At 40.1% G+C, this 25847-nt stretch overlaps 1 protein-coding gene across 1 annotated transcript in view; it reads right to left on the bottom strand.

The window, feature by feature from the left end:
* Positions 1–13093: 13093 nt before the first annotated feature.
* sumo1 (small ubiquitin like modifier 1) overlaps positions 13094–25847 on the bottom strand; it is a 39159-nt gene continuing 26405 nt past the window's right edge. Inside the window, exon 5 of the mRNA XM_043675224.2 lies at positions 13094–15896. Coding sequence (XP_043531159.1) covers positions 15828–15896 — 69 coding nt within the window. The 3' untranslated portion in view covers positions 13094–15827. The remainder of the gene's footprint in view (positions 15897–25847) is intronic.

Below are 25847 nucleotides of genomic sequence, written 5' to 3'. Positions count from 1 at the left end.
CTACACCATCCTTGCAGCCACGTGTTCAACTGCACTCTCTCCCTATTCCTTGCCTCACTGTCACGTGGCACCGGCAACAACCCAGAGATGACGACTCTGTCTGTCCTAGCTTTTAGCTTCCAGCCTAACTCCCTGAGTTAGGCTGGAAGCTTCCTTCTTTTTCTTAACCAAAACCTCACTTTCTCTAAACATCCAGCATTCCCTACACATACCAGTCTTGCCTTTCACCCTAAAAGGAATATACTGTCTCTGGACTCTCGTTATCTCATTTTTGAAGCCATCCCATTTTCAATCCATCCCTTTACCTGCGAACATCTGCCCCCAGTCAATTTTTGAAAGTTCTTGCCTAATACTGTCAAAATTGGCCTTCCTCCAACTTAGAACCTTAATGTTTAGATCCAGTCTACTCTTTTCCATCGGTATTTTAAAACTAATAGAATTACGGTCACTGGCCCCAAAAGTGTTCCCCGACTGACACCTCAGTCACTTGCCCTGCCTTTTTTCCCCAAGAGTAGGTCAATTTTTGCACCTTCTCTCGTAGGTACATCCACATGCTGAATCAGAAAAATTTCTTGTACCTACTTAACAAATTCCTCTCCATCTAAACCCTTAACACTATGGCATTGCCAGTCTATGTTTGGAAATTTAAAATCCTCTACCATTACTACCCTCTTATTCTTACAGATAGCTGAGATCTCCTTACAAATTTATTTCTCAATTTCACGAACTATAGTACAATCACAATAAGTTAATCATCTCTTTCTTATTTCTGAGTTCCACCGAAGTAATTTCCCTGAATGCATTCCCAAGGATATCCACCCTAAGTACAGCCATAATATTATCCCTTGTCAAAAACGCCACTCCCCCTCCTCACTTGTCCCTCTTTCTATCCTTCCTATAGCATTTTTATCCTGGAATGTTAAGCTGCCAGTCCTGTCCATCCCTGAGCCACGCCCCTGTAATTACTATGATATCCCAGTCCCATGTTTCTAGCCGTGCACTGAGTTAATTTGCCTTCCTGCTAGGCCTCTTGCATTGAAATAAATGCAGTTTAATTTCTCAGTCCTACCTCGTTCTCTGCTTTGTTCCTGACTGTTTGACTTGATCCTTTTCCCACTGTACTAGTCTCAGACTGATCTCTTTCCTTGCTAACTCCCTGCATCGCCCCCACCCCCCACACCACCTTTCCAATTTAAATCCTCCTGAGCAGCTCTAGCAAATCTCCCTGCCAGTATATTAGTCTCCGTCCAATTCAGGTGCAATCCATCCTTATTGTACAGGTGACTTCGACCCCAGAAGAATTCCAATGATCCAAAAATGTGAACCCTTCTCCCCTGCACCAGCTCCTCAGCCACGCATTCATCTGCTCTATCCTCCTATTGCGACCCTCATTAGCTTGTAGCACCAGAAGTAATCCAGATATTACTACCTTCGAGGACCTCCTTTTTAAATGCTTGCATAACTTTCTATATTTTCCCTCCACAATCTCATTCTTTTCCTTTCCTATGTCATTAGTTCCAATGTGTACAACGACCTCCTGCTGATCCCTCTGCATTCTGTCAGAGATATCCTTGACCCTGACACCAGGGAGGCAACACGCTGTTGGCCGCAGAAAAGTCTGTCTGTGCCTCGGACTAGACAGTCCCCTATCACAATCAATTGCTTGGAACATGACATACCACTCCTTACATTAAAGCCAATCTTGGTACCAGAAATGTAGCTGTTCATGCTACATTCCCCTAAGAGTCCATCACCCACTACATCTTCCAAAGCAGCATACTAGTTTGAGATGGGGATAGCCACAGGGGTCTCCAGCACTACCTGCCTCCCTTTCCTACCTTTTCTGGAGGTAACACATCTACCTGACTTTATCTGCAGTTTTTATCCCTTCCTATAACTGCTATCCATCACACCTCTTAGTTCCTGTAAATTCCTCACTATTCCTAATAGCCACTCCAACAGGATTCACAATCAAATACACTTTCTGCCACCATAATCATCAGTAATATGGTAACTCTCCCTAATCTCTCCATCCAACAGGAAGGGCACATCACTCTTTAGGGCAGCATGGTGGCTCAGTGGTTAGCACTGCTGCTCACAGCACCACGGTCCCAGGTTCAATTCCAGCCTCGGGCAACTGTTTGTGTGGAGTTTGCACATTCTCCCCGTGTCTGTGTGGGTTTTCTCCGGGTGCTCTGGTTTCCTCCCACAGTCCAAAGATGTGCAGGTCGGGTGAATTGGCCATGCTAAATTACCCATAGTGTTAGGTGCATCAGTCAGAGGGAAATGGGTCTGGGTGGCTTACTCTTTGGAGGGTTGGTATGGACTGGTTGGGCTGAAGGGCCTGTTTCCACAGTGTAGGGAATCTAATCTAATCTAAAAACCATCTTTGCACCTTAACAATCGACAGACCCCAAAAATAGCAGTCTCACTGCTCTAAGAAAGCTCCAGGCTAACTTAGTACCTATGTTTGCTATTTTTAAAATTTAATCAAGAGACAGATCTTAATACAACAGAAATGTTTTAAAAACCCACTATGTTCACTATTGTAGATTTACAGAAATAAAGAACATCACGATTATACTTAAAACCCATGCACTTAACGGGGCCCATGATGTGAACTCTCCCACACAACTCCTCCAAGGTCAGCTATGAATTTCATTGGAGTGCATCTAAGAAAAATAAACAAACAATGTCCAGATATACTTGAACTCTAACAGCAAAGACAATAGCTGTGCAGATTTGCCGCTGTGCCAGACAGCAGTGTAGGTTTCTTTCTCCGTTTTAATTACTGTCCACGTGGCCTCTGTCTTCGTCTCTCTCCCTCCTTTTTAAAGTGCCGTTGTTTTGATATTATTCCCCCCCAAAGTTCCAAAACAATGCAACAACTTATAAAATAATACTTAGCGCTCGTGGAATTCAAGGAAATCAGCTCCAACACCTAAAATACCTCAAGAAAAGGAGCAGCTCTTACAGCCACAATTTCTTCCCATTCTCTATCTTGGATTACCCAGAATATATTATTCTCAACCACATCTGAAATGTTCTTAAGAGGTTTTTATTGTACTTATAGTAACCATTGTACCATAACACTGATTTATGGCCCCAAGGTCTGGAATCCTAGCACAGAGTGTAGCCAAAGGGTATTAAAAGTGAGTAGCTAAAGGTCATTAATATCACCAGAGAGAGAAATGTAAGGGACTGAAATCTGACAAATCCCTAATAGGATTCTGAGCTGCTTTGATAGGGTAAATACTGGGAAGATGTCCCCTCCGGTTGCAGGAGTCCAAAACTAGGGGCATTGTTTAAAGATACAAGAATGCCCATTTAGGATGCATAACAGGAGGAATTTCATCTTCCAGAAGGTCATTAATCTTGTAATGTAGAATTCTCTTTCACAGATCGTGGTAGAGGATGGGGCATTGAGTATATCCAAGACTGAAAATATACAACCTTTTTCACTGATAATTGAGTCAAGGGGAACATGTGAGAAAATGATGTTAAGGCCACAAACATAGAACAAAGAACATTACGGCACAGTACAGGCCCTTCAGCCCATAATGTTGTGCCGAGTATTTATCTTAACCTAAGATCGATCTAGACACACCCTTCAATTTACTGCCATCCATTTGCTTGTCCAGCAGTCACTTAAATACCCTCATGTATCTGACTCTACTACCATCGCTGGCAGTGCATTGAAAGCACCCACCATCTACTTCTGCTATCTCCCCTAAACCTTTCTCCAATCACCTTAAAATTATGACCCCTCGTGACAGCCATTTCTGCCCTGGGGAAAAGTCTCTAACTATCTACACTATCTATGCCTCTCATACACTTCTATCAAGTCACGTCTCTTCCTTCTTCTCTCCAGTGTGAAAAGCCCAAGCTCACTCAACCTTTCTTCATAAGACATGCTCTCCAATCCAGACAGCATCCTGGTAAATCTCCTCTGCACCCTCTCTAAAATATCTACATCTTTCCAATGAGGCAACCAGAACTGGACACAATATTCCAAGTGTGGTCTAACCAGGGTATTATAGAACTGCAGCAAAACCTCGCAACTCTTAAAATCAACCCCTCGTTAATGAAAGCCAAAACAGCATACTCCTTCTTAACAACCGCATCAACTTGGGTGGCAACTTTGAAGGATTTATGTTCATGGACCCTAAGGTCCTGCTATTTCTACACAGCTAAGACTCCTGTCTTTAAGGTTAAATTCGACCTTCCAAAATGAATCACTTCACATTTATCCAGGTTGACCTCCATCTGGCACTTCTCAGTCTAACGCTGGATCCTGTCAATGCCCTCTTGTAGCCTGCAACAACCCTCGACAGTACCTCCACTACGATTAACCTTTGTGTCATTGGCAAACTTACTAACGCACCCTTCCACATCTTCATCCAAGTCATTTATAAAAACTACAAAGAGCAGAGGCCCAAGAACAGATCTTTGCAGGACATCACTGGTCACCAACCTCCAGCCAGAATATTTTCGATCCACTACCACCCGCTCTCTTCTTTTGGCCAGCCAATTCTGCATCCAGATAGCCAAACTTCCCTGTATGCCATACCACTTACCTTTCTGAATGAAACAGTTCAGCTATAATCAAATTGAACACAACAATGAGCTCAATGGACTGATGACAATCTTTTTTAAAATTTATTTTTGTGAGATGTGGACACCGCTGGCCAACATTTATTACCCATCCCTAGTTGCCCCTGAGAAGGTAGTAGTGAGCTGCCTTCAGTCCACCTGCTGTGGGTTAACCCACAATGCCATTAGGGAGGAAATTCCAGGATTTTGACCCAATGACAGTGAAGCAACAGCGATATATTTTCAAGTCAGGATAGTGAGTGCCGTAGAGGGGAATTTGAAGGTGGTGGTGTTCTGTGTTTCTGCTGCCCATGCCCTTCTCGATGGAAATGGTTGTGGGTTTGGAAGGTGCTGTCCAAGGATCTTTGGTGAACTTCTGCAGTGCATTGGAAAAAATATATTATCTTATGGCCTAATGGCCTGCATCTTAGGGATCTAAAATAGGTAGTGAAAATATTCACTATGCTAATTATGATTTTCTAAATTTCCCTAGATTCTCAATTGAAATTTAGCAATGTAACTACCCCATTCAGGAAATGAGGAAAAAAAGAAATCGCTAGTCAATTACCCTGACATTAATCATGAGGAAAGTGTTAGAATCTCTTACGGAAGTCTTAACAGTGCACCAAAAAAAAATATATCTCAAACAAATTCAACCTGGTTTTACAGAAAGAGAAATTGCAAGCTCTTTTGAGGAGATAAGCAATAGTGTAGATAAAGTGGATTTTGTCTACTTGAATCTCCAAAAACATTTGATAAGATGCCATATAAAGAGTTAATCATTTGAGGAGAACTGATATCAAATTGTTTAATGAATAGAAAGCAAACAGTAGGCACAAATTCAACATTTCAACTTGATGGGCCATCTCGGGGTGGGATGCCACAAGAAAGTGTGCTGGGCCTCAGTTATTTACAAATTATAGTACCAACTTAGTCATAGCGACATGGGTCTATTTCTATGCTGTGTATCCCTATCAGCCCAAATCATCCAGGTGACCAAATAGCCTATATAAATTGAGTGCCGTTTGTCAGCATTTGGCCTATATCCTTCCAAATCCTTCCTATTTATATACCCATCCAGATGCTGTTTAAATGTTGTAATTGAAGAGTGTGGCGCTGCAAAAGCACAGCCGGTCAGGCAACATCCGAGGAGCAGGAGAATTAATGTTTCAGGCATAAGCCTTTTATCAGGAATGAGGCTTGTGGACTATGGGAACTGAGAGATAAATGGGAAGGGTGTGGGGCTGGGGTGTGGGGGGGGGGGGGGGGGGGAGGAATAGCTGAGAATGTGATAGGCAGATGAGGGTGAGGGTGAGAGTGAAAAATCGAAGAGGAGGGTGGAGCAGACAGGTGGGAAGGAAGATGGACAGGTAAGACTGTTCAAGAGGCGGTGCCCAATTGGGAGGTTGGGACTGGGATAAGGTGGAGAGGGGAAATGGGAAAATTGGTGAATTCGTCATTGATTCTGTGTGGTTGAAGTGTTCCAAAACAGAAGATGAGACGTTCTTCTTCGAGGCATATGGTGGTTAGGATTTGGCAATGGAAGAGGCCCAGGGCCTGCATGTTCTTGGTGGAGTGGGAGGGGGAGTTAAAGTGTTCAGCTACAGTGCAATGGGTTTGGTTGGTGTGGGTGCCCCAGAGATGTTCTCTGAAATGATCTGCAAGTTGGTGTCCTTGTACCAGCATCCACTACTTCCTCTGGCAGCTCTATCCATACACACACCACTACCTGCACAAAAAAGTTGCCCCTTAGGTCCTTTTAATTCTTTCCTCTCTCGCCTTAAACCTATGACCTCTAGTTTTGGACTCCCCCACTCTAGGGAAAATACCTTGACTGTTCACCTTGTCCATGCCCCTCATGATTTTACAAACCTTTATAAGGTCACCCCTCAGCCTCTGACACTGCAGGGAAATAACCCTAGCCTAATCAGCCTCTCCCTATAGCCCAAACCCTCCAACTCTGGCAATATCCTTGTAAATCTTCACTGAATCCTTTCACATTTCACAACGTCTTTCCCATAGCAGGGAGACCAGAATTGCACGCAATATTCCAAAAGTGGCCTAACCAATGTCTTGTACAGCCGCAACATGACCTCCCAACTCCTATACTCAATTCTCTGACCAATAAATGCAAGCATACAAAACACCTTCTTCACTATCCTATCTACCTGCAACTCCACTTTCAAGGAACTATGAACCTGCATTCCAAGGTCTCTTTGTTCAGCAACACTTCCCAGGACCTTAGACAGATGTAGAGCAATGTTTCTACATTTGCGATGATACAATGCCAGACAAGCTGTTAGAAGGACATAAAGGGGCTGCAAAAAGACAGATAGATTGAAGTGAGTTGGAAACAAGTTGACACAGGGAGTAGAGTGTTTGGTTTTAAGAATGGAAAAGCAGAATTTTAATTAAAATTTTGTAGGATTGAACAAAAATCCCATAATCTAAAATATTGGGCAAGACTCTGGACTTTTCTAATATTTAAAACACTGGACAAAATCCTGAGCTCAGGCTGCAACAAAACACACACACAGCCAGAAATGATTTCAGTCTGGGACTATTGTTCAGCCCGAAATTCCAACTTACACCTCCCCTCGAAGACAGCAATCGACCAAACCTAACACTCTCGACTGAAACTAACTCTTACACCTCAGGCTACCCAATACAGACAATATGGTGGCCTACACAGATACTGAACTTTCAACTTCAATCAAAATTCACTCACACATACTATCAGAAAACCAACTGAACTTCAGAAGGAAACACCAGAAACACAATGGACAACACAGATTTGAGAGGAGATAATGGGTCTCACAGTCTGTATAACTGGATGCAAGTTTGCTCGCTGAGCTGCAGTGCTCAAATACCCAAAATTCACAAACCAGGACCCCCCTCAGATTTATAGTCTTGCTACCTGGAACATCAACGTACAGAAATAGCCAAGGAACTACAGCAAAGACTAAAATACTTAGTAGAAGAATCATGCCACTCCATTCATTCCACCCAAGAATTCCTGAACACCAAAGACATCAAGATAGAAGAGGATGAAATAATGGCCTCCTTTGATGTAACAGCCCTGTTCACAACCATCAACATCAATCTGGCCAAAGAAACACTAACTAGAGTATTAGGAGAACCAAAGACACATGCACCAAACACCACCAACTTCATCAGCAAAGACATCAAGCTAGTGGATCTATGCCTTCCCACCCACTTCACTTTCAACAACAAAACCTACAGACAAACCAACAGAACACCCATGGGATCTCCAATATCAGGGTTCTTAGCAGAGGCAGTAATGCACAGACTCAAACAAACAGCTCTGCAAACCTTCCAACCTAAACTTTGGGTCTGTGACATGGATGGCACCTTTGTCATCACTAAATGAAACAAATTAGAGGGAACTTTCAAGACCATCAATAATACCCTTATGGCATAAAATTAACTAAAGAGGAGGAAAACAACAACAAACTGCCATTCCTAGATGTCACAGTAGAACAAACAGCCAATGGGGAACTTCAAACCAGCGTCTACAGGAAAACAACACATTCAGACCAAATATTGAACTACAGAAGCAATCATCCCAACACCCACAAATGAAGCTGCATCAAAACATTGTTTCAACAAGCCACCACGCACTGCAGCACAGAGGAACTACACAGAGCAGAGGAAAATCACCTATATGGTGTATTCAAAAAGAACAGGTACCCAATGAACACAGTCCACCGATTTCTCAGTAACAAACCCCAACAAGCAGACAAAACATGCCCAGAAACCCTAATCACTCTTCCCTACATCAAAGACATCTCAGGAATGACTGCCAGACTACTCAGACCCCTTGGCGTCATGGTAGCCCACAAATCCACCAACACACTAAAACAGCAGCTAATGAACCTGAAAAGGCCCCATATAGACAGCAAGCAAAACAAACGTCATTTACAAAATACCTTACAAGACCTGTAACAAACACTATATTGGACAAACAAGCAGAAAACTATCCACCAGGATATATGAACATCAACTAGCCATAAAAAGACATGACCCACTATATCTCGTATCCTTACATACAGATGAGGAAGGACATCACTTCGACTGGCCCAACACATCCATCCTTGGATGAGTCAAACAGAGAGACACATGAGAATTGGTGCCCTAGAAGCACCACACTCCAACTGGAACCCTATCAACAAAAACATCGATTTGGATCCCATCTATCACCCTCTGAGAAAAAGAACAGGAAATGACAGTCACAGGAAATGACATCATCTACCCAAGGAAACCTAAACACAGATAGAAAGCAGGCCATAACACAGTGCTTCACCAGAGGCTCACTGACGATGTTACCTAGTATAGTGACAAAACATCTGAAAATGAACCTTCCAGCTCAGCGAGCAAATATACATCCAGAACCTCAACCTGAGCTACAAATCTTCTCCAAACTCACTAGTCTGTACAACTGTCAGGGCCAATCTCACCTGGAGAGAGCCTGTTTCAACAATAAGTTTCCACACAAACAGCTTCCCCACAGGCTTCCAGCCCCAACAAGCAGCTTCAGAACAAAGAACCACAGAGGCCAAATAGAGAAGCTGCATTGGGAAGCCAAATCAAGGACATCATTGCAACAAATGACATCCAAGAGGGGGCAAGCCAACCAAGCGCTATCTGAACAAAAGTTTCCAGATATTGGCCTGTTCCAAATCAAAAGAACCGACAGCAAGCACCTCAGCAATTGGACGCACTTTAAAATGGTTTTCTCCTCACGGAGCTGAAACTTGAGACTGCAAAGTTCTGACCTAGCTAGCAGGGAGGGAAAGGCGGGTGGTGACAGTGCATGGGACCTCAAGGGTAGCAAGTCTGATTAACGTTTCTGTGATTAAAATTGCTGTTTAGGTTCCAATTGTTTTTAGTCTGCATTTAATTTAATAGTGCATTTGATTACTGTCCTCTATACAGCTGATTGTTTCAATTTCATTGGTAATTATATTTGCCTTTTTTTTTGTATTATACTTACCTTTTGTATTGTAAATAAACATAAAGATCTTTTTTGCCCTGAAACACCTGTTTACTGCCTTCTCCATTTCATAATCCTAAATAAGTCGTGTCTAGAACCAGGGATTTGGGGGCGATTTGAAGCACCTAAAATCAGCAAATTATTGATTGCAAATCAGAACCCTACAATTTTGAAACTTATAAATGTCGTATGCTGTCACCTTTGCATTTCTTAATACTATTTAAGTCATAATTAACGATTAATAATCATACAAGTAACATGGAAAATTAGCATGCAGGTAGAGCAAGAAATGAAAAAGGCAAACTGCATGTTGTTCCTAATTGCATGGGAAATAAGGTGCATAAATAAAAAAATTATAAACAAAAACAAATTGCTGAAAAAGCTCAGCAGGTCTGGCAGCATCTGCGGAGAGAAATCAGTTAACAGTTCAGGTCAAGTGACCCTTCCAACAATTTCTGAAGTTGTTTCTTTCAGCTTTTAAATTTTTAAAAAGTTTGCTATAATTGTACAGGGCTTATGTGAGATCACACATTGACTATGTGCAGATTGCATCTCCATATCAAAGGAATGAAATACTTGCTTTGGAAATCGTTCAAAGAGTCACTAGATTGGTTCGTGATTAATTGATTGTTCTGTGATAAAGAGGCTGTGTAGTGATGAGCAATAAGCAGATTTTAGTCCTGACAAGATTCACATTTCTGAACAACATCAAATCAACTAGCATTCCCGGTGACTATGGGAATTGACAGACTCTTCTATTAATGGTTTATGTTGATTGGCCAGTTATAGAATGTTAAAGGATTAGCTTATTTGAGATTAAATTGTGGTTAGAGTCCTCAATGACAAATTCTGTTTTTTTGTCTAGTAAACTTTATGTTGGAGCAGACAATCAACAAAATGATGTTGCTGAGCAGAGTGTAAAATTTTGTCAGTGTTTGTCATGCAGTTGTAGCAATCCTGCCTCTAGGCCAGGAAAGGCTGAGGTTCAAATCCACTTGTGCTGGAAATGTCCCAACATATTGGAACAAAGTTGATTCAAAATACTTACTTAACCTGTGGAGCAGGCGATGTGTCAGTAATGTAAACTCTCTTGGAGCTGCACAATCTAGGTTGAAGTCCCTGAAGTGTGTCAAAAACATATTTCAACTGGCTGTCTGAGAACAGATCAGTACATTTTTAGGGAGCAGTTGACTGGACGGTTTGCAATGTAAAGGGATGCAAACAGTGCGGGTTCAACTCCAACACTGGTTGAGGTTACCACAAAGGACTCTCCTTCTCAAACTATTCCCTTGCCTGAGGTGTGGTGACCCTCAGGTTGAACTATCACTAGTCACCTCTTTCTAATGATAGCAACACCCTATATTCTGGTAAGGCAACAGCTACTTTATATATAAAAATGATTCCAATTGATGGACTGGAGAGGTCATTCATCATAATTTCAAGGCTCAGTCCAAACCTATTAGTTAACTAGAATCAAAAATCTCAGCCTTACTGAACAAATAGTCAACTGTAGCAAGGGAAGGCAGGAGGATTAAGGGGCCTGGTGATGGGGCCCAGTGAGATTGAATATCCAGTAACAAGGGCAATGAGGGGATCCCCAATTGCAGACACTCCACAGGCAGGCAACTGGATCCAGGGAAAAAAAATGCTGCAAAGTCACTTACCTCCTGAGTGAATGAAGACCTTGTCACAATCAAGTTGTGGACGGCACGGTGGCATAGTGGGCGGCACGGTGGCACAGTGGGCGGCATGGTGGCACAGTGGTTAGCACTGCTGCCTCACAGCGCCAGAGACCCGGGTTCAATTCCCGCCTCAGGCGACTGACTGTGTGGAGTTTGCACGTTCTCCCCGTGTCTGCGTGGGTTTCCTCCGGGTGCTCCGGTTTCCTCCCACCATCACAAAGATGTGCAGGGTCAGGTGAATTGGCTATGCTAAATTGCCTGTAGTGTTAGGTAAGGGGTAAATGTAGGGGTATGGGTGGGTTTCGCTTCGGTGGGTCGGTGTGGACTTGTTGGGCCGAAGGGCCTGTTTCCACACTGTAATCTAATCTAATCTAATCTAATCTAAAAAGTTGCTGGGTTTCCAGATCTTCAGCAAATGACAAACCAAAATCAGGTTGAAAAACTGAATGACAATGTGACTCAATGCCACATAAACATAATTTAAATGTCACTCCAGCTGCTTGGAGCAGGTTGATCATCTGCAGTCTCAGTTAAAGCTGAAAATGGATGCATTGCTGACAGCTCCGAGAAATACTGTTATAAAATATTGACACTCAGAGCTCTGTTGTAATAGTTATGTATTGTCTTTGTTACGCAAGCAGGGAAGCCAACATTGGCACTTCACCACTGAGGTTCAAAAAAATAAAGTTTTAATTATTAATCATGACTTAAATGGTATTAAGAAATGCAAAGGTGACAGCACAATGGCCTCCACAGGCTGATAATCATGATCCTGGACAGTAATCACAATTGCACAGGCTTATTATTGTCCTTCCAGAAACAGTAAAGAACATCTGTGTATTCTGCATGAAAGGTTTACTGGGGTGATTTGATATTGTTTAGGACCTTCCCCAGTTCTTAATTAGATCACCCTGTGCATTTTTGTGTCACCCATTGCTTATTCCTGTGTTTTTTAGTCTAAAATTCAACCGTTGTATTTACCCTTCACTAGAATATGGGCTTGTCATTCTATAAATAGCTATAGGAATCTCAAATTAGTCACAACTTAATATTACGTTGTCCATGCTGGAGTTGGGGTAAACCTTTCTTCATTATACAAAATGGCATAATTAGCCAACCATCAGCCGCTGAGGTTAGATTTCTGAAGAAATTGCAGCTCTGGTGTAAAGATTTGCAATTTTTTTTTGCTGGACTTCCCTCAGCATCAGCAGCTGGACTCTCCACATATGATGCAGCCCTTTAACAGGCTGTATGGAGACAGCACGATCAAATACTATAATACATATTGCCAACAGTCTTCAATTGTACAGTCTGGCAAACCCCATTTTAAATGCAAGTGTACTCAACAGAATTATGCTTTTGCATTAGGGAATAGATTAGCAGAAGCAGGTGAACATCAGATCTTCCTCGTCCTTGCAAATTCTTAAAATTATCTACTGCAACTTACTTTAACCAACATCAGTAACCTTTTACAACAGCCAGGAGTATTGAGAATTCAACCATCAGAAAGTGTAATGCTACATTGCAGCACTAAATTATAATCAATTTGGCAAAATACTATGAAAACATCTGCAAAATTATTCTTAATGAGGGAGTCAAACATTTATAGTGCCTTTAATGCTGTAAAGCACACCAAAGTGTTTCAAAGGAACAGTATCAAAATAAAATGCTGGCTATTTAATATATTCACTGAAATCTGAGCATTCACCTTCGCTTATATGTTAGGGATGTTGGAAATTAGACATTAAACAAACATACACTATTTGACCTAATGAAAAGAAATTTGTGAAATAAGCAAGGAATGGACCATCCATAGCATTTATTATACAATTAATCTTTACATACTTCAAACATGTTAATTTTTGGAAAATGAGAAAATTTGCAAAAGAATGGATTGTTTCACACTTTTAGCACCAAGAATAAAAAGAACTGAGCATTCCTGGATCAGTTGTAACATTGGGTAGGTGTAGGCATCCTCACACTCCAATCAGTTAGTCTTCATTTTCCTGCAAATTCAGAAGACCAACTCCTACGAAATTAGTGAGTCTTCCATTTCTAACAAAAGTTCCATTTATATAGTGCCTTTAATGCTTTAAAACACCCCAAGGCATTTCAAAGGAACATTATCAAAATAAACTTTTATGCTGAGTCACACAAAAAAACGTCGTGACCAAAAGAGGTAGGTTCGAAGTAGCATTTTGAAAGGAGAGAAAGGTAGTGAGGCAGAGAACTTTGTTTAAGGAATTCAAAAGCTTAGAGAGTAGGCAGCTAGATGATTGGCTGCCAACAGTGGAACAATTAAAAACGAAAGGTGCACAAGAGACCAGAATTGAAAGCGCAGAGAACTTAAAAGGTTTTACAGATGGACGTGGTTAAAGAGATAAGGATCAGTATGGAGAAATTAGGATGTATTTCAGTTATGATTTTGATCAATATATTTCTATATGGTAAGTATCATGCTAAGGATTCAAAACTCATTAGCAATTTAAGAGACATTCAAGACTGTGCCAAACTTCTTTCACTTAGAAATCTTGTCAAAGGTTTTGACAATATCAGTTTAGGTTAAATTTTAACTTGAGCTGTATATCTGAAAAGGATAGTGCTATAAATTAGGACTAAATTATTACTGATGACTGGAGTATTACTGTGAAGGTGTTAGAAACAGAAATAAAATCACATGTTATGAATAAGTGTTCTAATCACTATTTTCTCATGTCTTTATTCAGTATCTTAGCATAAGATTATGTACAAAGTTGAACAATCCCATTCATATCTTATGAACCGTGTAATAAATTTTGGGGATTCCATGAGCAAAAAGAAAGACAAATCACTAAAATGACTTTTCAATTTTAAAAAAATTAAAAATGCTCTCACAACATTGTACTTGGTACAGTTGGTATTTAAGGAAAATGATATTTTAAGCTTGTTTATGCAAATAGTTACAATTCATCTGATGGTATGGCCATAAATGGTTTTAAAAAACACTAGTATTGTATGCATACTGGTAATTGGAAAATAGATTTTTCCCCCTTTCTGTACACATCCATTTAATCCAGCCTGACCGAACCATATTCTGAACTAGTCAAAAATGTTTTCCAAATTTAATCATGTACGAATTCTTAAAATCCATTTACAACGATTCACATCTATTCTCTCAAAAATTCGCTATGCTGGTCTTTCCAGCAGAGTAGCAGTGAATTCATGAATCTAAACTCCTGATGCGTATAAAGTACATACAAATAAGAAAACTGAAAACAAAAATATTGAATTTTGTTGTATCTGCCAGTTCTACAATGGCAAACAAATAGCATGAATGATTGAAAGTTGAGGTATTCACTTAAAAGAAACCCTCTCCTAAAATTAAACCAGATCAACTGATATCTACAATGAACAAGACCAAACAAATCTGAATTGTTTCCTGCCAGTGTCTTCCTTAAGTAATCCCTATGTAACCCTCCAATGGTTGATTTCACTGAAAAGCTTAGGGTGGCAGTGCAGTCTGTCTACCATACAGTTTGCCCTAAAGTATTTGCTGAACTGTATGACTTTTCTGCATCTATAATCATAAGCTTACTTTCACAAAGGAGATACCTATGCAAAGTTCTGAGCATTTTGCTCTGAAACACAAATAGGTTTAAGTGGGTGAAAGGATTAAAACAGGAACAGCATGACAAACATTGTGCAAGAACCAATGTGATTTTACAAGGGTATTTTCTTGTAATACAGAGGCAGCACCATGATATTTTAACTGCTGCTGTACCACATTTCTAAGAGCAGCCTGTGAGTTTATAACCACCTTATAGCTGGTGCATGCCCTCTTTTTTAAAAAAAAACCCCAAAAGCTTTTGAATTTAAAATGTTAAAATTCTGTCTGGCCAAATAATAAAGGAATCGAAAAGGGTGCTGCTGGAACAGCATAGCAGTTCAGGTAGCCCTGATGAAGGGATTATGCCTGAAACGTCAACTCTTCTGCTCCTCAGATGCTGCCTGACCTGCAGTGCTTTTCCAGTGTTACCCTTTTCGACACTGATTCTCCAGCATCTACAGACCTCACTTTCTCCAAATAAAGGAGACAAAGAGATGCACTACAATGCAATTTGCTAATTTTGTTTTACAATTTCAGATTGAGGTTTGGGAATGTATGTTTTAGAACGTAACTTTTCATGCAAGAAAACCTTCACACACCATTCTTAAGCCCATTTGTCCTACAAATTGGAAAAAACTTTCCAAAATGGTCTTTAGGTAATGAAAAATATTAATTTATAAAAAAGGTACTCAAGTCACAAACTTCTCTTTTGAAGAAAACTCAGTTGACATTTTGTTGCCATTTATGCTGAATATACGGAATTGGTTGTATTACAGTACGTACTGAAAATAAGAACTTTCAGCTGGGCATCAACCTGTCGTACAAACCATATGAAAGAAAGTGGTCTCTTTTTTTTTCCTTTTTTTTAATATATAAAATCAGTGATTACAGCTGACAAGAAACAATAAAGAAATTATACAGATGATCGGGATTCTGATGCATGGACCAGCAATTAAGCTCTCAACCATCCTCCTGTCTGTTCCTGATAAACTTCAACCACATCTTCATCCTCCATGCCAAGCTGAGGAAGTTTAAAAAAAAAGTACATTAGTTAACTGAAAATGGTCTTAGTTTCTGAAAGATACATTTACTAACAGTCCTATTTTTTTCAATTTGTTTCAAGTGAAATGTAAAAAATGGTATAAACAGATGTCTGCTATTCATTACTATAAAAGCACAAAAGACTGATTAAAATATAACTAATAATTCTCAAAATTACAGCATATTTTTGTCTCTCCTTGCTTCTGTCTCAAGCTCCAATAATCTATGTTAATTTTATATGTAATTTAAATAATATTCATAATATGAATGAGTTACAGGCAGTCATTGCATCAATGAAAGAGGATTCAAACCAAGATTAATAAAAACAAGAAGTGTTCAGAAGTTTAATTGTACTTATTTTTATTAATTTAACGATTCACTTGAATCAGTTTAGACTTCTACTATATCTTTAGCTGCTGCATTCTTTTACAAAACTACAAAACTCACTGAAAACTTACAGCTTAAGCCCAGTCCCCCAATCCAGATATGTGGATTCGTTCTGGATGCTCAAAGCTCTTGCTAAGCAGAAATGATGCAGCATGACATTGCTGCACTGAAATCAGACTGAGGAGTCTATTTCATGTTACTATTGCAAGAGGTATTTACCCTGTACACCTTGTGACAAATCTACTGGAATTGAGCAAGACACTGGTTCAAAAGTTGTAAATCTGAAGTCGTCTCTGGAACTTCAGTCCATGCTGGAATCAAAGCAGTCAAAGGGTTGAATGTGCAAGTCTATCCGAGGCTTTGAAAGGAAAAGTGCTGAGATGAGAAATGCTGGACATGCTCAAGAACCAAATTTTATAAATAAATCTATGCAGGAAAGACTGCAGATTCTGTTTCATGGAAACTCTAGAACAGTCAGAGAAATATCTTGAAACAAGACGTTCACTTCCTTGCTATAAAAAAAAGATGCTGGGAAAATGGGAACGCCAGCATCCATATTCAGCCTGACCATCAAGTTTAAGCAATTGCATTAGTTTGGATTACCACATGCAACAAATCACATAATGAATTAAAACCACAAAGTGCTGGGGAAATACAGCAGGTCTGACAACATCTCTGGCAAGAAACAGAGCAACATTGAACTGATGTAATTCGTTAAACCAACAATTTATTACACAAGTTGTAAAGAGTCAACATCTAAGAAAATGTTGAACTATTAATACAAAATTAAGGAATATTGTAGTACCCTGAGCACAAACTAAAATGCCCCGAGTAGGCACTGTGTGGCCATCTCCAGCAATCAGCTAAATACGAATTTGAATCTGGGAGTTAAAAATCTCCAAATTGTAAACAAGTTAGTGATATCTGGTGTTGACATCGGAGGGCAGTGCTGAATGTTTTTTTTGGACGCTCTATGATTAGAGACTATGTACTGCATTGATTTTAAATTTAAAAATAAAATCAGTATATTTAAGCACCTGAAAAAGGTGCTATTAAAATAGCATACCAGATGCTTCAAGTAGGCAATTCATGTAGTATCACACCAAACTCAGTCACCCATCACATCTCTTAATACCAAGAATGATTATCAAGCTGGAATGGTGACATGGTTTTACAGCATTAAATGCTCATAGTTGATTGGTGCAAAAAATTCTAAATCTCCAGTTAAAAAAAAGTCTGTACTCTCTATTCATCAAACCACAAAGAGTTGTTTGTTTGTTTGAGGCATAACTTACTCAATGAAATGTTGATGTCAAACAACAAACAAAGCCCAATTAGACTACAAGAGTGCTCATATCCAATACATATTGATTTAAAAATAAACATTTTTAAACAATGCAGAAAGAGAAAATGAAATGTGTATTAATTTTGTATCTTTCACAATCTTTGGCTGCCCTAAAGCAGTCTGTAACCAAACTGTGACAATACATTGCTGCCACTTCTGTATGTAGGTAAATGCAGTATTTTTTTTAAAGTTTTTTTTGTTTCCTACAAACGACACCGTAATGTGGCTACTGTAAACTTTTCATTGTACTAATTTGAGTACAGTCATAGAGTCACAGATGTACAACACGCAAACAGACCCTTCGGTCAATGCTGACCTTATATCCTAAATTAATCTAGTCCCATTTGCCAGCACTTGACCCATATCCCTCTAAACTCTTCCTATTCATATGCCCATCCAGATGCCTTTTAAATGTACCACTTCCTCTGGCAACTCATTCCATACATGTACCATCCTTTGAATGAAAAAGTTGGCACTTAGGTCCCTTTTAAATTTTTCCCCCTCACCCTAAACCTGTGCCTGCTAGTTCTGGATGACTCCATCTCAGGGAAAAGACCATGTCTATTTACCCTATCCATGCCCCTAAAGACTTTATAAACCTCTATAATGTCATCCCTCAGCCTCAGATGTTCCAGGGAAAGCAACCCCAGACTATTCAACCTCTCCCTAAAGCTTAAATCCTCCAACCCTGGGAACATTTTTGTACATCCTTTCTGAACCCTTTCAAGTTTCACAACATCCCCCGAGTAAATGTGGCAATAAAACAAGTTCAATTCAATGTTTGTGCAGCAAGTAAAATGGCAAGTTGAAGTTCAGCTGATCTATTTGTGATGTTTATGAAGAGAGTAATATTAGAACACCAAGACAACTTTTTGCTCCTTTGAGAAATGCCTGAATTCTTTTGAATCTGAACAGATAGATAGGCCCTTTGCACAATGCCCCATTCAACTTGGGGTAACAACTGCACTGTCAGACAATTCTGAATAAGTTGGGGCAAACGAAAAAAAGAATGAAACTGAGCGCAAGTGGACAAAAATGTAACACGAAAGAAATGGATAGAAAAAAAATTGAAAGAAAAATACTATTAATCTGTCAGAGCAATTTGCAAGATTTTGCAAAAACACTTCAATAATCCAGACACCAGATTTACTGAGCAGATACTTTGGCATTTCCGTTGTTAGTTTACACCACAAAATATGACTAATGCCAATAAATGTCAAAGGAAATTTAAACTTAAACATTTATCACTTTGGCAATTACACATTGTGTGACAAATGTTTTGTACTGATAAATTATACCAATTTTAATACCTTAAATACTACAAACACAGCTTGCCAATGAAATAGATTCCACACTACAAGTGGAAAAACCTGGTCTAACTATACTTATTTAATAAACAATAAGAACAATGTGAATCTCATTTAAAATGCAACAACCAATAAGCAATGAAAATAATTCACCATGGTCTAAAAATCATTCATATAGCCTTCATCTCTAACTTCTGCAGTTTGTTTCCAGCTAGTTTCATCTATTTCATATGCTACCAAATTCATACTCTTCAAAAGAATACTCTCAAAGTCTAGACAAACTCAAATTAATACTAAAAGAAACCCAAAAATGCTTTATATCATACAACTGAGAACTACATACAACATTAACATTGAATGTTTTCAAGAAGAAGGAGTCAGATACTGTTATTTGGGCTAAAGAGATCAAATGGTGTGGGAAGAAAGAGAGAACAGCTATTGAGTTGGTAGATCAGCTGTCACATTGAATGGAAGAACAGTCCTGAAGGACCAAAAGTCCTATTCCTGCTCCTATTTTCCATGTTTCTATTAATTTGGATCTTTTGTTAGTACCTATGTATTCAAATTCAGTGACAGCAGTCAGTCCCAGTTTCCAATTGGGCATGGTTGGATGCTAAAACTATGCTCATTCACTGGATTGCATTAATCCCAGACAGAAAATCAGTTCTTTCTCAGAGCCATGGAATTAGCATACTACTTCTGAGTTGTCCAAACAATATGTAGGGAAGGCGGGATGATGGGTTAATTTTGTAAAAAGGAAGGATTTAAAATTTAAAGGAACTATAACATGGGTTAGAATAACATGCACCAACACGGAGACTGCAGCAACCACAACAACAACAAAAGTAGAGAAATCAAGGAAGATTAATCCTGGATCTCTCACTTGGGAGGTCTTGCTTTGGAATCTGAAGCGAGTTAAACTCTCCAAAAGGAAAGAACTTCTCCAAACAAGAAGGCATGGAAACATGATGTGCCCAGATAGGTCACAACAAACCAAAAGACGGTCAAAATATTTAAGAAAAACACCCCTCATACAATATTGCTTTTCTGTGGTCTAGGCCTGAACAACTACAGGTGCAGGCACAATGGGGGAGAGGAGGGGGGGGGAATATAGAGTTTAACTGGAGGAGTAGTGAGTGTGGGAGAGGCAGAGTGTGTGAGAAGCTACTCCTCCAGAGGTAGGATCAATGGCAGGAAGGAAGAAAGAAATTGTTGATTGCGGAATTAGCACAACTATATGGAAGGGACAGGAGAAATGCATTCGCAAAGAAACCAACCGCAAAAAAAAAGGATGTTTGGGGCTTGGAGTTTGCACACTCTCCCCATTTCTGCATCAGTTTCCGCTGGGTGCTCGGTTTGGACTGTGGAAGAGAACCAATGTGCAGGTTAGGTGGATTAATAAATTCCTTAAATTATTAAGTTTCTTAAATTGTGCAGTGTCTAAGCATGCGCAGGCCAGGTGGACTAGCCAGGGTAAATATGGGGCTACAGGGATAGGGTAAGGGAACTGCATCTGGGTGGAATGTTCTTCAGAGGATTGGTGTGGACTTGATAGGCTGAATGGCCTTTCTCAACACTGAAAGATGACAGTGTAAGAGAGCGCATCTGAGAAAGACAAAAAAGAAAGAATTCCATTTAGAGCAGAATCTCAGAATTTAGGAGTGAATGGATAGTTGACACTATTTGTCCTCCCTGTGGTGTTACTGTGGTGATTCCTTTTGAAGAGGAGTTATAAAATAAAGCAGCTTTCACCCTAAAACATTCGCAATCACAACAACCTTCCTACTTTAATACAAGTGAAAAAAAAGAATGGGGATGTTGGCACCATCACTGGCAGATCTTAGAGGTGAAAAAAAAGAGGCCAGAATGGCAACAGAACAAGTGCAATCCAACAGGATTGATGGAAGGGAGAACACGAAACAGATCAAGGGAGGAAAATAGAGAAAGAGCGCACACTGATTCATTTTCAGACTCGCAGTTTGTTTACTTAAAAAGAAAATGTTAGAAATTGCATACGCTTATGACAATGTATTTATCCTCTAAAAGGACTCTTCCGGTGTCTGGCTTCCATGGAAAAGAAATTCCTCGTCTATCTTAAATGGGCAACCACTTACTGAGATCAGTCCTCTGGTTCGAGACACTCCACAAGGGAAACAACCTCTCAGCATATACCTGTCAAGCCCTCTCAGGTATCTTATATTTCAATAAGGCCAACGCTCATTCTTCTAAACATCTAAAAAAGTACAAGCTCAACCTCCAGTCTTTCCTCAAGAAAATCTCGTGAGCATTCTCTGGACTGCCTCCAATGCCAGTATATATTTCCTTAGATAAGGGAACCAAAATTGTTCACAGTATTCTCGGCATCATCTGACTAGTTATCTTGCATAGTTGCAGCAAGGCTTCGCTTTTTTTTTTAAAGTGCTCCAATCCCTTTGAAATAAACATTGTTCATTTTGCCCACCACCCACTGACTTTGAATGCTAGCCTTTTGAGAGAGATTTACAAGGACCCTCAAATCTCTCCATGTTGCAACTTCCTCCAGTCCTTCTCCATTTAAACAAACATTCTTCTTGTCAAATACATTTTCCCCACATAACATTCCAGCTGCCAAGTTTCTGTCCATTCACTTGACCGATCTATTTCTCTTTGTAGACTCTATGTCAACCTCATTTGCCTTCCCAGCTATTTACAAACTTGACAACTGTAAATTCACTAGCCTGCTCCGCAATTCAGTAATATCATGCTGATCTGGCTGTACATCCTTTGATTCTCTTGCCTAACAAAAATCCATCTTCCCAATTTCTTAAAAATATGCAATCACCCTGCTATCACTGGCTACTAAGGCAGAGCTCCAAATTGGAAAAAACCTTTGGAAAAAAGAAATAGTCTTGTCTCTGCCCTATAAAAATGCTTAAATTTTACAGTTCTTTTCTCTGCATTTCTCCTGCTGTTGCAGGACTCAGCCACAAGAGGAAATATCCTTTCCACATCCACCTTTTCAAGGCCATTCAGGGTCTGAAGCACTTCAATCAAGTCAATCCTCACTAACTCCAGTGGAAACAACTCCCGCCTGTACAATAACCTACCACTGAAAAAGACACCCTTTCTTAAATGGTCTCACCAAGGCCCTTGATGGACTTTTTTTTTATATTCAATGTCTCTTGTAATAAAGGGTGAGCTGCCTTGATTATATTCTGTACCTGCATGCTAACTTTTTATGACACATGCACTAGAACACTTCTCGTGCAGTCATTCTCCTTTTAATTAAATACTCCTTTACTTAATTGACTCCACAGTCCACAGCAAAGCACTCCATGACGTCAGTAAAGTAGGAACCATAAAAAAAATTGTTTTGGGGTGTATTTTGTTTGTAGACTTGAGTTTTTGTACTGAGTAGTGTTGGCTATTTTACAATTACTATAAGCTTGGTTTAATGTTTATTTTAGTTTGTATAATAATTTCTATTTGGTCGTTAAAGAAAATCTGCATTATTGTGTCTCTATGCTGGCATGATTAAGCATCACATTAACTAACTAAACAGAAAAAAAGGCCGTCAAGCTTTCACTCAGAGATCTGAATGTTCCAGTGTAATATCAACAGCATCACGGGCAAGCTCCAAGATACCATAGTCGTGACCATTTTCAAAAATAAGAAGAAGTCGAACTGTGATACCTACAGGCGAACTTCCCCGCTGCCAACTGTTGGAAAAGCCATCGCCAAGGTCCTCATTAACCGTCTCCCCCTTGTAGCTAAGGAACACCTCAGTGCAGTTTTCAGCCACGGAGGGGCACAATGGATAAGTTTGTCACTGCGCAACAGCTGCAAGAGAATTGCAGAGAAAAGAATCTACCTCTGCACATGGCCTTCATGACCTTAAAAAGGCTGCTGACACCGTCAACCAGGAAGCATTAAAGGAGAATCCTTCTCCGCTCTGGCCACACCATGAAGTCTGTCACCATCCTTCACCTGCTCCAAGATGGCATTGAAGTCATAATAACAAATAACTCCACCATTAATCCATTGGTTTGGACCAGTGTCAAGCAAGGCTGTGTCATCGCCCCACCACTGTTCTTGATCGATCTCGCTGCAATGCTTCACTTCACCACCAAGCTCCCTGCTGGAGTGAAGCTAGCCAACAGAACCAGTGGGAAATTATACAACCTCTGCTGCCTTTAAACGAAAACCAGAATCACCTCAACCAGTATCAACGAACTGCTGGAAACAGTTGATAATATGATACTAGCATATGTACAAACTTGAGGACAACTTCAGACCACAGTCAGCACGCTCACAGAGGTACTGGAGGGCATGAGTCTCATGTTGAACATCAGCAGGATGATGGCCCTGCACCAACCCGGTCCGGCATTGGAGGGGCAACTCCCAAGCATTAATGTCCACAGGGCGGCCTTGGAGAATGTTGGCCATTTCCAATACTGCAGGGATGAAGACATCTAGCACCGCCTTCAGTTGCCCGAGGAAAAAGGGTGCTGGAGGACAACATCAAATCCGACACCAAGCTCATGGTATACAGAACTGTGGTGGTTCCCGCAATCTTATATAGATCTGAGACATGGACTGTATACAGCAGACACCAAAGCGCTGGAGCAGTACTACCATCGCTGCTTGTGTAAGATACTGAGAGTCGACTGGGAAGACAGACACACCAACACCAGCATCCTCGATCAGGCCAACATCCCCAGCAGGAAGACCTGCTGGCCCACCTTGATCAGCTGCGATGGGCTGAGCACATCATTCGCATGAAACTCCCGAAGCAGGTGCTCTACTCCCAGTTCTGAGATGGCAGGTGAGCCCAGGTGGACAGAGGTAATGCTTTAAGGACACCCTCGAGGCCTCACTGAGGAAGTGAGGCATTCCCACCTACACCTAGGAATCACTGGTCCATGATTGTCCAAAGTGGAGAAGGAGCATCCAGGAAAGAGTGGAGCACCTTGAGGAAAAAGTGCAAGCCTGGCAAAAACAGCAAAAAGGAGCACACTGTCACACCAACTCTCCACCCACTCCTTCCCACAACCACCTTCTGGCCCAAGTGTGGCAGAGTCTGCAGAAGCCGCATTGACTGTACAACCACCTAGCCTCATCAAGTCAGTCATCCTCGTCTGCAAGGGACCGCCAATGAGATGTCACGATCAACTATAAACACATCAATGCCATTGGACTCAAAAGGAATCGTAAAATTGTCTTCACAGTTCAGGAAAAAGGAACTGGACAACATTGGTTAAGTAAAAGCTTAAAGTTGAAATAAGAGTAATATTTCTCTCGACTTGAATCTCTAAGAAATTGTGTTGGGGAAAAAAGGTTGAAACTTTGTCTTAATGTTTGTGTATTTAGCTCTGTTTCGTAAAATGAACTTATGCTCTGAAGTTAAAGATGATTTGCAGGGTCATGTGAGCATGTTTCAGTGACTAACTACCATGTTAATCAAATGCAAGTCTTAAATGTATGGTCTATCAAGTCCACTCAGGGATCTGATTTGTCGAGTATTACTTTCAGTTCGGATCTAATCAGTATCAATACTCGAATTGCTGGTGCTGCATAGGAAATCAGTTCTCACTCCAATCATGAACGTATACACTCATTTTTCAGTGCTCTGGATAATGAGAGTTGTCTGTTAATGGGATGCCCATACCAAAACTATCATGTAACACTGACTTTTACTGAAGTAAAGAGATATGTAGATGATTGCATGGCATTATTATAAAACAATTACTTCTGGCATTTCTGGAAATAGCTCTGGTGAAAGCCAACATGATCATCAAGAAAGAGAAAGAGGAGAGAAATTTTCAAATTCCTTTTCTGAGCATTACTAACATTTGGCTGACATTGATATAGTATTCTTGAGAAATTGACAGAATTGGAAAATACCAATAGATGTTTTAGGAAGGAGCTCTGAGTAACCAGTAATGCCATATAACAGGAGTAGATTTTATTCTTTAACTAGTCAGAGGCATACACCATGGAAACAGACCCTTTGGTCCAACGCTTTTGTGCTGACCAGACATCCTAATCTGACCTAGTTCCATTTGCCAGCACTTGGCCCATATCCCTTTAAACCCTTCATATTCATATATCTATCTAGATGTTTTCATACTTAGAAGTAGTGCCAAGGGAGGCAAGAATCGTGATTGTGTTTGTTTTAAAATAACAACTTTATAAAGATGCAAGATTACAATATACTATAGTAAACCAAGCTTTTTTTAAAAAACTGAATTTCGCTATCATGTCAGAATGATTTAGAACACCAAATTATAAAAGAGCATGAGGGGAGAGAATTTAAAAATCAAAAAGAATTACAATGTATTTTATAGGATGGTAGAAGCAAATATAATCTTCAGAATATCGGAGAAGAAAAACAAACTGGAATACTGTGCTTCAACTGTCTGATTGTAACTTGAGTGATTATAGCTTGAGTATTTTGTGTAGTTTTGGTTCCCTTACAGAAGGGAATGACATCTGTACCAAAAAGGGAGTGCAGCAGAGCTTCACCAGATTAATTCCTGGGATGATAGAGCTGACCTATAAAGGAGATTGAGGAGACTGGGCTTGTATTGTCTAGAGTTTAGAAGAATGAGAGGTGACCTCATTGAAAATTATAAAATTCTTAAAAGGGCTAGATAGAATTGATGCAGAAAGGATGTTTCCCATGGCTTGTGGGGAAGGGGGCAAACATCATGGGACACCATCTTAGAATAAGAGGCAAATCACAGGATTGACAGGAGGAGAACTTTTTTCACTCTTTAAAATTCTCTATCATGGTACACTAAGTTGAGAAAGCTGTCATGATACCCAAGACAGCAGGTGCCAGTTTTCCTGATACCTCTTGAATGTATGGACAGTAAAGGAAGACTGTTGCCGTGAATGATCAGCCATGGTC

This window comes from Chiloscyllium plagiosum, unplaced genomic scaffold, assembly GCF_037043375.1.
Source record: "Chiloscyllium plagiosum isolate Xiang-an unplaced genomic scaffold, Cpla_swu_hap1 HiC_scaffold_32, whole genome shotgun sequence".
Lineage (NCBI taxonomy): Eukaryota > Metazoa > Chordata > Chondrichthyes > Orectolobiformes > Hemiscylliidae > Chiloscyllium > Chiloscyllium plagiosum.
This window is presented reverse-complemented; position numbering and strand designations above follow the sequence as displayed.